Source organism: Phragmites australis, chromosome 16 (genome assembly GCF_958298935.1).
Source record: "Phragmites australis chromosome 16, lpPhrAust1.1, whole genome shotgun sequence".
In the NCBI taxonomy this organism is placed as follows: Eukaryota; Viridiplantae; Streptophyta; class Magnoliopsida; order Poales; family Poaceae; genus Phragmites; species Phragmites australis.
This window is the reverse complement of record NC_084936.1, coordinates 6,380,361-6,393,900: the sequence shown is the minus strand read 5'-3', so window position 1 is coordinate 6,393,900 and position 13,540 is coordinate 6,380,361. Positions and strand designations below refer to the sequence as shown.

At 41.4% G+C, this 13,540-nt stretch overlaps 2 protein-coding genes across 2 annotated transcripts; one reads left to right on the top strand and one right to left on the bottom strand.

The window, feature by feature from the left end:
* Positions 1 to 4,441: 4,441 nt before the first annotated feature.
* LOC133895624 (germin-like protein 12-2) lies at positions 4,442 to 5,551 on the bottom strand. Its single transcript, XM_062336077.1, has 2 exons — positions 5,364 to 5,551; positions 4,442 to 5,188 (listed from the first exon to the last, which is right to left on the bottom strand). Exons 1-2 carry the CDS (start codon positions 5,476 to 5,478, stop codon positions 4,626 to 4,628), a joined length of 678 nt encoding a protein of 225 aa, XP_062192061.1. The 5' UTR covers positions 5,479 to 5,551; the 3' UTR covers positions 4,442 to 4,625.
* A 639-nt stretch (positions 5,552 to 6,190) lies between these two features.
* On the top strand, positions 6,191 to 7,243 carry LOC133894804 (germin-like protein 8-7). The gene is made up of 2 exons (XM_062334975.1): positions 6,191 to 6,377; positions 6,513 to 7,243. The coding sequence occupies exons 1-2, from the start codon at positions 6,257 to 6,259 to the stop codon at positions 7,073 to 7,075; spliced, it is 684 nt and encodes a 227-aa protein (XP_062190959.1). The 5' UTR covers positions 6,191 to 6,256; the 3' UTR covers positions 7,076 to 7,243.
* Positions 7,244 to 13,540: the final 6,297 nt, after the last annotated feature.

Sequence of the window (13,540 nt, the reverse complement as noted above, 5' to 3'; positions counted from 1 at the left end):
TCATGACATATCTTTAATATATAATACTTCTACATGAATGATCTTCAATGATTACAAATACATGCAAATGTATGCAGTGCAATGCATATGTCCACTGCCTTCGTACCCAACAAGGTATGAAGTTGTACTACATTACGGCAGTATACGATATTGTACCAGTACGTTGCAACCATAAGATCACGACATAACTTCAAGAGCACTCCAGAATAGTTATATAATTTTCTCACTAACCTGACTTATGCACTCCAGAATAGTTATATGACTTTCTCACTGACCTGGCTCAAATGCAATGCAATGAATTGCAATGCATATGATATATTGCAATAGTAAGAAAGAGAACCACATAGTTCAATATCCTCCACATATCAACATATAAAGCATAAATAAAGGTAAATGACATAACTTATGATCTTCCATATGTAACAACATAGATATAGCATACTTCAAAATTGGCCAATAGAGTACTCCACTATAAGGTCTTATGTATACAAAAAAGCTATTTCTATACAAAACATCAACAAGATAAGTACTACACTTATGCTAAGTCATTATTCATCCCTTTTGTCTTCTACATTATGTATAAAACAGCAAGACTGCATTATCAATACTACATATGACCATATAAAACAACCCAAGTTATGAACTTCACTTAGACACATACCTTCATGCTATAAGGACATAGGTATAACCTTTATTTAGATATGAGTAAGATAACATGTCCATTTTATATTCCATTTAGTACGGTTTTTCAACCTAATTCACTACCCACATCTAAGGTCATAGTATAATCACTTCTTTAAGCTTCTACATAACCCGCATCATTATCCTCATGTATTCTAGCCATTGAAAGACATAAGGTGTGGATATGCTAAAATGACTAAATCCCACAAATAAGTATTATCGCCACTGTATTAAATTCCACCGTTTATGTAACCAATAAGGGTTATTACGTTTTCTTCATAAATATAACAAAAGTAGACCATATAAAAAATAATCTACATATGCATATGCCACATATGTGCATTATAAAATCAAGCCCTCATATAGAAAAGAACCATGTAGAACCTACTCAACCATATTAACATAATTAAAACATCACTTAAAATCATCTCTCATATTATTAAGTCTAAACAAGTGTATTGCATTTATAGGTAAAGGTAGTAAAAATAACAAGTTAAACACTATTTGCACGTGAGTTGGTGACTCTTTTGGATGAAGGCCAACTATGCTTCGGAAATGAAAAAGATCAAGGGGTGATGTAAAGTATCGCAGATGACCACGCCCAGAGTTCCCAAGGCTCTTTTAAGGCAGATAAAGAGAAGGACGAGCTAACCTTGGCACTGGGAAATAAGGAGCACCCTGGCCACATGCAAGGACAAAGTTTGAGGCCTTGGGAAGACTCCTTCCAAAAATACTCAGAGAGTTATATGAGTTAGAAGAGAAGTAAACAAGAAATGCAAGATGTCTTGGCTCTTGTACAAGAAGAACTCCTACTAGAGAGGCAGATGATGGACGCCAAAATATAGAAAGCCGTACAAGAAGCCATGGGCCAGCAGCAAGTACAAGACAATGCTAATGTTGTCCATAGCCCTGGCGCTCATCGAAGATCCACGAGCATTCTCGAAGGTGACTTATGTCGTTATCCCGTTGATGGTATCAAAGAAACCACACAGTGCAAGCTTGTTGTGCAAACTGCAAACGTTACCACTAAGGTGGCTTTGGTCTTGGCTTGGCCCGTGCAAGCCGTGCCTCTATTCAACAATCGCTCAATACCATCAGGATATGCTAGGGTCCAAGTGGATAGCGTACTCCCTGGGTTCCGTAAAATGGACATGGATATCTCCGGAGAAATAGGGAAGAAGAAATTGGGAGCAAACATTGGTAATTTCATCCTATGGCACAAGCATTACATATTGTTTGGCGAAGACATAGATGATGAAGAAAAGGAAATGGACTCACATGGACACCTCCCTTCACCCAGAAGATCTCCGACCCCTGAGTCACCTCCATGCGGAAGATCTCCAACTCCTCCGCCGCTAGCACCTGCACCAACAAGAGGTTCGAGTCCACCTCCGCTAGAATCTTCACCAATAAGAGGTCTGAGTCCTCCGCCGCCAACACCTGCACCAACAAGAGGTCCGAGTCCTCTGCCGCCAGCACCTACAATGTCTAAGAAGTCGATTTCATCAAAAATCTCTATCATCTAAGAAAATAATTTCATATCAGAAATCACTTTCATCTAACAAGTGGGCACCACCTAAGATGTCGGCACCACCTAAACCGTCAGAACTAACTCCTGAGGAATTGAGGTAGACAGTGAACACTAGTTTAATTGCACACTTCAAGCTGGCTCAGCCTAAGATGAAGGATTCAGTCGATCGTGCAACACAGAAGTTTTTCATATCCATGGTGAAATAAAAATAGACGGGGGGCACTGAATCCAAACTAAATCAGACTATGAGCACATCAAGGAGAAGCCTTACCTAAAGGAGGCCTCGATCAAACAGTTTATTGCTAAAACCAGACTTACACAAGAACAAATTCTCGGCCAAGATGACAACATTGCCATTCCAGAGCTTAGATGGGAGTATGAGTTGGGTGAACCACTGGTCAAACCAGATGTGATGATGGTCAACCTGTCCAATCAAATGAGGAAATTCCATTATTGGTACAAGACGGAGACGAAAAAGGGTAAAGAAATATTGGGGCTACCTTATAAATCCAAGTAATCTAAATGTAGCACCTCCAGGTTAACTCTTAAATACAAAGCGAGGATCAAAAGTATATGAGATATTTTATGCATAAAAAACATGGGCCTGTCCCGTGGGTGGACTGGGTTATAAATTGATTTTGGAAGCAGGTGCTACAGATGCACACGTATGTGCACATATGGGCACATGACATGGGCGTGGCCGAGTTGAGATATGTTGGGCCATCTTATAAACTTAAGTATTCCAAACATAACTCCTACATGTTTAACACTTTCACATGAAGCAAGTAGGAAAGTGTTAGATAAGTGCTATGCGTACATATGATCGCTCTATGGGTGGGCCAGCTATAATCGCTTTGTGGGTTGACTTGTAGATTCTAAGTTCACAGCCATCATCCCTATTCCTTATGTTGATAATCAAATCAATGTCTGTTTCAATTATTTTCTGCCAGCAAATTATTCTATCTATGATTGTTAGGCAACCAATTATTGTAGATTTAGTAAATATATACCAGAAGGCAATAATTTATTGTAGATTTACTGAATATATATCTGATATCGAATTTACATATTTAGTACTTAGGAAAGAAGTAAACATTGCTAACTGAATGTTTCAACACTGTATCGGATGCATTTTTTCTTTGTTTTCTTAAGAATGGCTTAGATGTTCTTTTTCTTTCTTTTTCAAAATGGCTTAGATAGGATGCATGTAAATGAGTACATTTACAGCAAATTTTGAACCCAGATTTGGCACACCACAAAATCAATTATATGTTTCTCAAGAGATGTCGATCTATAACACCTAGTTTACTTCTCGTATTACAAGTGGTTTGTTGTCTAATTAGATGAATCCTAACTAAGTTTAAGTGTAGTGTATGGAATACTTAATAGCGTATGCTGTGGTTTTCAAGTGATATATGTAATTCAACGGCCCATTAGTATGGTGTTGGAGGAATTGAGCCTAGCTGAGACTTGGTTGATGGTGTGGCTGCATGCCTTGATCACCCAAGTCGAGTCCTCTTTGATATGAATTTGAGTGTCTTTTTTAAAAAAAAAATGGTTGCATGCATAATGGACGGCAAGTGGTGCAGAGGCCGAAAGTTGTACTTCTATCATCTAAAAAAAATTAGTGTGGCATTGGACCATGTGGCATGGATGTTTCCCATATGGAGAGTTCAGATAGATTGGGGCCACCTTATAAATCCAAGTATTCCAAACGTAGTACCTCCAGTTTAACCCATATACACAAAGCAAGGACAAAAATATAAGAGAGATGTTATGCGTAAAAAAACATAGGCCCACCCCGTGAGTGGGCCAGGCTATAATCGGATTTTGGAAGCAGGTGCTATAGGTGCACGGGTATGTGTAGGTATGGGCACATGACACTGTCGTGTGAGAGTAGAGATAGGTTGCTGCCAACTTATACACAGGTATGTGTTCCAAACATGACACCTACATGTTAACCCTTTCATATGAAGCAAGGATGAAGGTGTAAGAAAGGGTTTAACCCTTTTACACAAAGCAAGTAGGTAAGTGTTAGAAAAATGCTATGCATAGGTATGCTCGGTCCGTGGGTGGGCCGGGCTAAAATCGGATTTTGGACGCATGGTACTAGATAAGTGCTATGCGTACAAATGCTTACACTTGTTTTTTTACTCTAGGAATTGATGTCGTGATCTGATTTAGTCATAGGTCTTTTTATAGAAATATATGTTCAAATCCATTGTATCTTAATTAAATTAACAACTACAGTCCATATAGGGTTTAAAGCTTACAAATGGTGTCATATAAATGCTTTACACAATCTACAAGCAAACTAGTATTATATGCTAGTTTGCCTCATCACATAGAGGAATCGAGTCCATCTTATTACTTGTTACATAGTTAAGCCTAAACCTTGACAACCGTCCATAACTTAGTTGTGGTTGTTCTCCCAAAACTGAGCTTGGAGCCAATCCACAACCTTCTTGTCCACCTGAAACGCCTTGGCAAGAACATCATCTGTGATCGATGGCTTTGAACCAAATACTGCATTGGCAATGGTGATCGCGCCAGGGTTCTGGCTGCTGAGTGCAGCAATGGCAACCGCTGGCTTGTCATAACTTGGATTGGATTGAAAGTGGATTAAGCCCTTCGGGAACACGAAAACGTCACCCTTGTTGAGCATCTTACTAAAGAACTTGTTATCTGGGTTAGACGTGACAAAGCCAACGTAGAGCGAGCCCTCAAGAACTGTTAGGATCTCGGTGGCACGAGGATGAGTGTGTGGTGGGTTCTGTCCTTGAGGAGCGTAGTCGATCCGAGCCATAGAGATGCCAAGGGTGTTGAGACCAGCGAGCTTCATCACATTGATCAAGGTGACATTGGACCCGACCTTGCTCTTGGTCGTGTCCATCGGTTTGTCGAGGTTGGCAGCGAGGAAGAAGTCATCGACCTTAACGTCATTTATATCCTTGCAGGGAAACCCATTGACACGCACTGCATCAACATACATGTGTTAGCTAGGAAGCTAAAATAACCATATCATACGTGGTTTACGTCTATATATGCATGCATGCTAGCGACCACATTTATGACAAAGCTAAGGTCGTACGATATCTTTCTTGATGTTTTGGCTTCGTTGCATGTTGGCTGAGAGGAAAAGCTTATATACCTGGCGAGTCTTTGTCGGCGACGCAGAAGTCCTGGAGAGGGCTGGGATCTGAAGCCATGGCCTGAGAAGTGATCAAGGCGAGAAGAACAGTGAGAAGGAAGTTTGAGTAGGCCATATCTATAGCTAGACAGGATCAATTCCCCTGTTCTTTCTAGTACAGATATATGCTGCTGCACGGAGGGGTTCATGCATATATATAGCAGGTGAGATTCTGAAGAGGTCAACGAGGTAGGCCGATCGACTAGCTAGCTCCATATATAGAAATGGTCTCGTATACAGATTAATATCTACTTGTGGAAGCCAGCTATGAGCGAGGTGACCCAGTAAGCCAATTGATCGTGGTGTGCTCATCATGTATGGCAATATGACGTTGCTGATTGGTTCTGCATGTGTATCCAGATGAAAAGAAGCCATGCATGTTTGACACGGTCCAAATAACAGACGCGTAGTCTGGTCCATATCTTTTTCATTTCGTTTCATCCCATTCATATTGGTCTTTCATCAAAGTAACCTCACAGAAAGTGTTGTTGTCCATCAGGAAACATCACACAGATGCAATATTAAAAAATAACAATTGCTCAGTCCCAGCATGACCACGTCAGGTTAGTTAGCAAACACATATTAAAAAGCATGAACTCGAGGAAGAAGCTTCGTAGAGTTGATTGATGCAAATAGGTAACTGCAGTTGGTCAGAGCACTCTACCTGGTAACGAGACCATTTAAATCTAGCCGTACCTCTTCTTATAAATTGACTTGGTCACAAACCTCACCTACTCATTCTGCTGCTATATATACACGTCCATCTTCTCCGTGGCTAAAGCATCAGCAGCACAAACAGAATAAGCACAAGGCTACTTGAGAACAGAAATACACAAAGATTCTGCAAAAAACAAATGGCCTCTTCCACCATCATCCTTGTTCTCACCACTCTTCTTGCATTGCTCTCGTGGCAAGCCATCGCTTCTGATCCAAGCCCTCTCCAAGATTTCTGCGTTGCTGACAAGGATTCTCATGGTATGTACCTTCAATTATCTGAATATCAAACAGTTATGATTTGTAATTGCACACACTACTGTTACATGAGCTCAAATATACGTTGAAATTATTAGCTTTCTGACATGTCTTGTACATGTTTCCTCCATGATGCAGTGCGTGTCAATGGATTCGTCTGCAAAGACCCAAAGGGCGTGAAGGTAGATGACTTCTTCCTAGCAGCCAACCTTGACAAGCCAAGAGACACGACAATTGGCAAGGTTGGGTCCAACGTCACCTTGATCAACGTCATGCGGATCCCTGGCCTCAACACCCTTGGGATCTCCCTGGCACGCATTGACTATGCTCCGCTAGGCGAGAACCCTCCTCACACGCATCCTCGTGCTACTGAGATCCTAACAGTTTTGGAGGGCACACTCCATGTTGGCTTCGTGACATCAAACACGGATAACAAGTTGTTCACCAAGATGCTCAACAAGGGTGATGTGTTCGTATTCCCGGAGGGGCTCATCCACTTTCAGTTCAACCCTTGCCCTGACAAGCCAGCTGTTGCACTCGCTGCACTGAGCAGCCAAAATCCGGGTGCTATTACCATTGCCAATGCTGTTTTCGGGTCAAGCCCAGCCATCTCCGATGATGTCCTAGCCAAGGCATTTCAAGTGGAGAAGAAGACCGTAGACTGGCTCCAAGCTCAGTTCTGGGGTGACAACCACAACTAAATTGATGATGTTGTAATCTTAAGAAAAAATATTTAGCATTCATTTTTTCATTATATTTATTGTTTCAGGATTGCAATATGTAACAAAAGATCACTCGCTATGTAACATAATATCATGTACAATTTGAATAAGATAGTGTTCCATGGAAAAGTGTAGGTCCCAAGCTAACATCTGCCCTGTTGAGTTCATTGTGAATGTTAGCATCTTGTATCAGTTTTGATTAAATATTGCATCGGGTATTTGTCACCTTCTTAAGATAAATCGGGGCTGTCTGCCCCTCCTATTTTTCAAGAAAATTATGAAAGCACAGCATGTTACACTGGGCTACACAGTGCAGCCCCTCTGACTTTGAAAGTTATGTTGTCGCACTGACAGGCCCTAAACCTCTGCCACGTCATGCCACTCCTTGCGCTAATTGCTTGGAGGTCTCCTGAGCCAAAATGTATCTAAAAGTTCTACATAGCACTTTTGGGCAAGTCTACTAGGAGACCTAAACTTCTATTATAAACTGCAGGGAATAAATCTTTAAGTGCAGAAGTGCCGATTCTGAATTCTTATTCGCTGGTCGTTGTTTCATTTTTCACAGAGTGACTCCTGTTCCTCTATGAGATCCATCTTTTTATGGTGCACCTAGCATGGAGTTTACAGTACCTTTGTTTGGGAGCCCAATCAGATGTGGTTACAAATTTTACTGCTGGACATACTCTGATAATAACCACAGCAGCGAAGATACTTCTGGCGTAAGAAATCACCAAGGGATGTAAGACAAAATCACAAACACTCCCAACCTCATGGGCAACTAACATACAGACAACTTAGCCCATTGAGAATTAGTCACTGATTAATGGTCACTAATGAGTTGGTCATAAGTGATGGGTCACAACTTGATCTGTCACTTATGACCGATCAAGAATAACTCGTCACTTATGGCTGATAATAAGTGATGGGTCACAACTTGACCTGTCACTTATGACTAGTAAGAATGACCCATCACTTACTATTGGTAAGAAATGACGGGTTATAACTTGACCTTGACCCCCACTTATGATTGATCTAGGATGACTCATCACTTATGACTGGTAATAAGTGACGGATCACAACTATGACCTATCATTATTATCATAAGTGACGCGTCATATTACAACCCGTCTTTAATTTTGTGTCTCCTTTGTCTGTTTTTCACAGAGTGAAAATCACGAACACTCCCAATCTCATGGGCAACTAACATAAACACAACTTAGCCCATTGAGAATGCATGAATTATGCAACAAACTTTGTTTTTTTAGATATGAGACATGCCTCGATAGACCTATGGGATGAACAATATTCATAGAACCTCTCTTGGGCTTTCGTCCTTGGCACTACGTCTTGGGCGGACAAAGCTTATAAGCCAGAGTAACAACCCCCACCTCCCCACCACCACCACCCGTACATACACACTTCACTACCATAAAAAGTGTGATCACTATCGGTTCCAAAATCCCGTCACTGTCAGTTTTAGAACAGACCACTACATAAGAAACCATCAAAGGAGATACGTCATTAGTGACGGCTTCTTAGTACACGTCACTAACGCACTATTAGTGACGGGTCCAGTGTCGAGCTGTCACTAATATGTGGCCTGGGCCAAGACCTGGCCACGACCCGTCACTAATGAAGGTTCATTAGTGACGATGAGCGAACGACCCGTCACTAAAGATATTAGTGACGAGTCACATTAATGTCTGTCGCTAATAATTTAGTCATTAGTGGCGGGTACGCCACTAAATGTAGCCTACTCATTAGTGCTTTAGGATGTCGTCCATCGAAGTTTAGTTTTGTTATGTTGAATGAGATGTTGAAGTACTCTCTATTTGCATGCATGCCTCTATTCTGAAAGTCGATCTCTTCTTGTAGAAGTCATAGGGTCTTAGTTTTCATCCATCACTAATGTGTCATTAGTGATGGGTATACTTATCACCCATCATTAATGTTAAATAATTAGTCACAGGTGTCCTTATAATCCGTCACTAATGTTAAGTCATTAGTGACGGTGTCCTTATAACCCGTCACTAAATGTAGCCATGGCGACTTCCTGTCGGGGCCACTCATTAGTGACGGGTGTCCTTATAACCTGTCACTAATGGGTGATGTTTACTGTTATTTTATTCACCGAGCAGCACGACCAGACAGTGTCTGTTCGCCGCGGTTGCTGAAGTTAGTGATTCTATTGAGGCCAAATCAAATCTCGGTGATTTGAAGTTGGTGTCTATCCCTGGCCTTTGAAGGTTTGCCTCCTCCCTCTCCTCCTCCTCTTGCTCATATATTCATGGTGAATTCTAGGGTTTGAGTTGGAATCAGAAATTTTGCTCCTTCTCCCAGATCTTGATATATGTGGATTGTCCCCCTTAATTAGTGTACATGCGTAACCTACATTCCCGTTCAGGTGTGTTTGATTATAAATATGACTTGGCAACTCGTCATATTTATAAGAATATGCCCCAAATTGTCCACATACTTTGGATAATTTGAGGATATATGGCCCGAGTAGTAGGTTCATGTGCTCTTATCTGGTTCTAGAGAGAATTTTGGTGGCATCTCCCTGTTGTTCTCCGAATACACACCCTCTTGGCTCGTTGTCAAGACGTGTATTTGGAGAACAGCGGGGAGGTGCTGCCGAAATTTTGTCCAGAACCGTACAAGAGCATGGAAACCTACTCGGGCCACACATCCTCAGATAGGTCCTAACCTATCTTTGCCTATTAGAAATTAGCTAGGATCTTTTGCCATAGATAATATGTATCATATTTGGATGTTAATTGTTCTCTTCAATATCACTTGAACACACGCACACACTTAATTTAGTTAAATTGAGTTATAACTTTTTATACTTACTCTATCTTCTCTCTCGTTTCTATTTAGAATTAATATTTTTTTCAATTTGTAGATGGTGGACCAATATTGGATGTACCTTGATTGCCGTACTTGTAACGAGTACATAAGAGGGGTGAAGTCTTTCTTGATTGTCGCGATGGAGGATATGGAAGGTCGGGGTAAAACGACAATTTGGTGTCCATGCTGTGATTGCAAGAATTAGAAGAAGTTCCCAAAACCTGACAATGTGTATGATCACTTATTAAGGCGTGGATTCAAAGAAAGATATCACATTTGGAACAAACATGGCGAGGAAGGCCTTAACGAAGAGAAAATGGATCAGGTCCTCCCGGACGACCGTACGGATCAAGGACTCCTGCCAGCCGGTGATATGGATGATTATCTCAGGGACGCATACATATTAGGATTCAATGATGACTATGTGTATTTTGTGGAGAATGTGGACCAAATAGTATGTGATGCTGAGCAGCACGACGAGTATAGTGATTGTAAGTTTGCCAAATTCTAGGAATTGGTGCGAGACTTGAAGACACCATTTTATCCTGGCTATAAGGAGAAATACACGCTATTGTTTACAGTGCCTACTCTTTTACAATTGAAGGCAACCCATCGTTGGTCTGATAGGAGTTTCAAAGCATTATTGCATATGCTAAAGGACATGCTACCAAAGGGGAACAAGGTGCCCAAGACTGTCTACGACGCGAAGAAGATAGTTTGTCCTTTGGGATTAGATGTAGAAAAAATACATGCATGTAAGGAGGATTGTGTCCTGTTTCGTGGAGAGAATGTAGACCTAGATCAATGTCCTATTTGTGAAACCCATCGATACAAGCGTAGAAATGACGGTGACGACGTGGAGGAAGGCAACAAGAGAAAAGGGCCTCCTAGAAAGGTGATGTGGTATTTCCCTGTAATTCCCCATTTGAAGAGTTTGTTCCAGAACAAAAAGGAGTCCCAATTGTTGCGGTGGCATAAGGAGGGCTGTAAGAACGATGCAATGATATGGCACCCCGCAGATTCAGCTCCATGGCGAACCATTGATTCCACATTTGGGTGGTTCGCTGAAGAATTAAGAAATATTAGGTTTTCTATGAGCACAGATGGCATAAATCCATTCAGTAACATGAGTACCTCACATAGCATCTGGCATATTGTATTGTGCATCTACAACCTTCCACCTTGGCTTTGTAAAAAGAAAAAATACATTATGTTATCGACCTTAATTCCTGGTCCGAGGTAACCTGGCAACGACATCGATGTGTACCTCAGGCCTTTGGTGGATGATCTTAAAGCACTCTGGTCTAAAGGCGTTGATGTTTGGGATCAGTAAAAGCGAGAATACTTCACCCTACATGCCATGTTGTTCGTCACCATCAATGATCTGCCAGCACTTTGTAACTTGTGAGAGCAGAGTAAAGGAAAAGGTGAAGCTTGCCCCCGATGCTTAGATGACACTGAGAGTATGTGGTTGAATGAGTCAAAGAAAATAGTGTATATGCGGCATTGATGTTTCCTTCTAAGGAACCACCAGTACCGGAAAATGAAGTCTCAGTTTGACAGCACAAGGGAGAAAGCGTCACCTCCAAGACATTTCAGCGGGCAAGATGTCTATGGTAAGGTTAAGGATACCAATGTTGTCCTTGGAAAATGAAAATGATCCTCCACGAGTGATGAAAATAGAATGTGGAACAAGAAATCAATTCTCTGGGAGCTTGATTATTGGAAATAGTTGGACGTTCATCACTGTACTGACCTCATGAATGTAGAGAAGAATATATGTGATAGTCTCCTCGGTACAATGAAAGCGCTAATATTCTGATTGGTTGCTCGTATGAAGGTGATTTTGTGACATTGACAAGTGGGTTCGCCTACATGAGCTACGAAGGAGCTTGCATCTGCCGAGCCAGGTTACAGAGGGAAGCTTCCCTCCTGGGCCAGACTACGGGTGTACATTTGCATCCATCGAGCTAGGCTTGAACAGTATATATGGGTAACCAAACACACTTCTCTCTATGGTTATACAAATCCGCCAAGCCAGGATGCGTTCATGCAGACAACCAATCACCCTCTAATGCTATCCAAATGGGCCTATCGGGCTGGCGCGGCACGAGCCAATCTAGGTATGGCCCAGTTACGGCCCGACCCAACAAGCCCGGTTAGTATGATGGGTCGTGCCGTGCTAGCCCGCGTGCCACTCCCTCGGCCCACAGCACGACCTGTTAGCCATTGTGCTGTGCCAGGACGGCCGGGCACGATTACAGCCTGGTGGCCGGCCCGGCCGGGCCGGAGGCACGGCGCAACTCGGAGGCAAGACGTGGCACGGTGGAGGGGTCACGGGTGGAGTGAAGCCAAGCCACGGGCACAGGCAATGGGGCATGGAGGAGATCCAAAAATAGAAAAAATAAAAAATAATAGCTATAAAATTCTAAAAAATAGATACTAAAAATAGATCACATGAGATTTATTGATTGGTTGCCTCGTTAAAAACCTTTCTATTAGAAGGAAAAAAGAGTACAACATATGCTCCAAAAATTACATGGTTTCATTAGAAACCCTAGAATTTTGCTTGCAATATCTAACATGCATCCTCAAGTGCCCTGATCCATATGTAGACCTGACACTTATTTCATTGCTACATATATTACACTTAGCAAACTTTACCTGTTCCTCGTTAATTTCTCTAAAGACCTTTTCAAAATGTTGCTATACAAATGACCATGCACGTGAGTTATCGGCGTCTTGATCCATTAATGAAAATATGAAATTGATTTGTTGAAGTGGGCAAGTGCCTTTGGCTAAAAAGTAGAAAAAGAGAGATAGGTGGCTGATGTGATCACTGCCTCACTGGAACTCTGGAAGTCTAGGAATTAGGATGGTGGAAATTTATAGGCTAAGACAGGAGGTGAGTGGTGACGGGTCATTTTCTAAGAAAATAAAAGAAATCAGAAATAAGAGGGTGAGAGCTAGAGAGGTGAATCTTTGAGTGGTTGCGGGTCACTTTTGAAAAAAATAAAGAAATCAAAAATAAAAGGGACACATATTTAATTCTAAAAATGAGCTTTATTGATAGGTTGCCTCATTAAAAACTTTCTAGCAAAGAAAAAAAAAGAGTACAATCTAGCTTAGAAAAACAAAAATTACACGTTCTCATCAACATCTAGATACAAATTTTTGAATGAATCTTCAAGCTCAGTGTTCTCTGCAGTTTGTTGCATTCGCGCTTCAGCTTGTTCCCAATCTTTTAATATGATGTGTATTTCCACCATCTCACTTGTGAGCTTGTTCTTCTCTCTTTGATTATCTAGTAAGACTGAAGTCAGCATTCGAAGAAATTGTAGATACGGGGACAATTAACAAATCTCGTGCTAACTGTGAAAGCACTGGATAATTTATCTTGTGCTTATGCCACCATTGCAGTATATTAAAATTTTCTTGTTCGTGACTGATAGCGTTGCTATCGATGAAGGTTGTGAGCTCCCCTCCAGATGATGAAATTCCGGCGCTCGTAGACAATCGTGATGAAGAGTCTAAACTTCTTGATGAAGAACCCCCTCCAATTATTTTTCCCCACGTTGTCGTCTTCTTACTTGT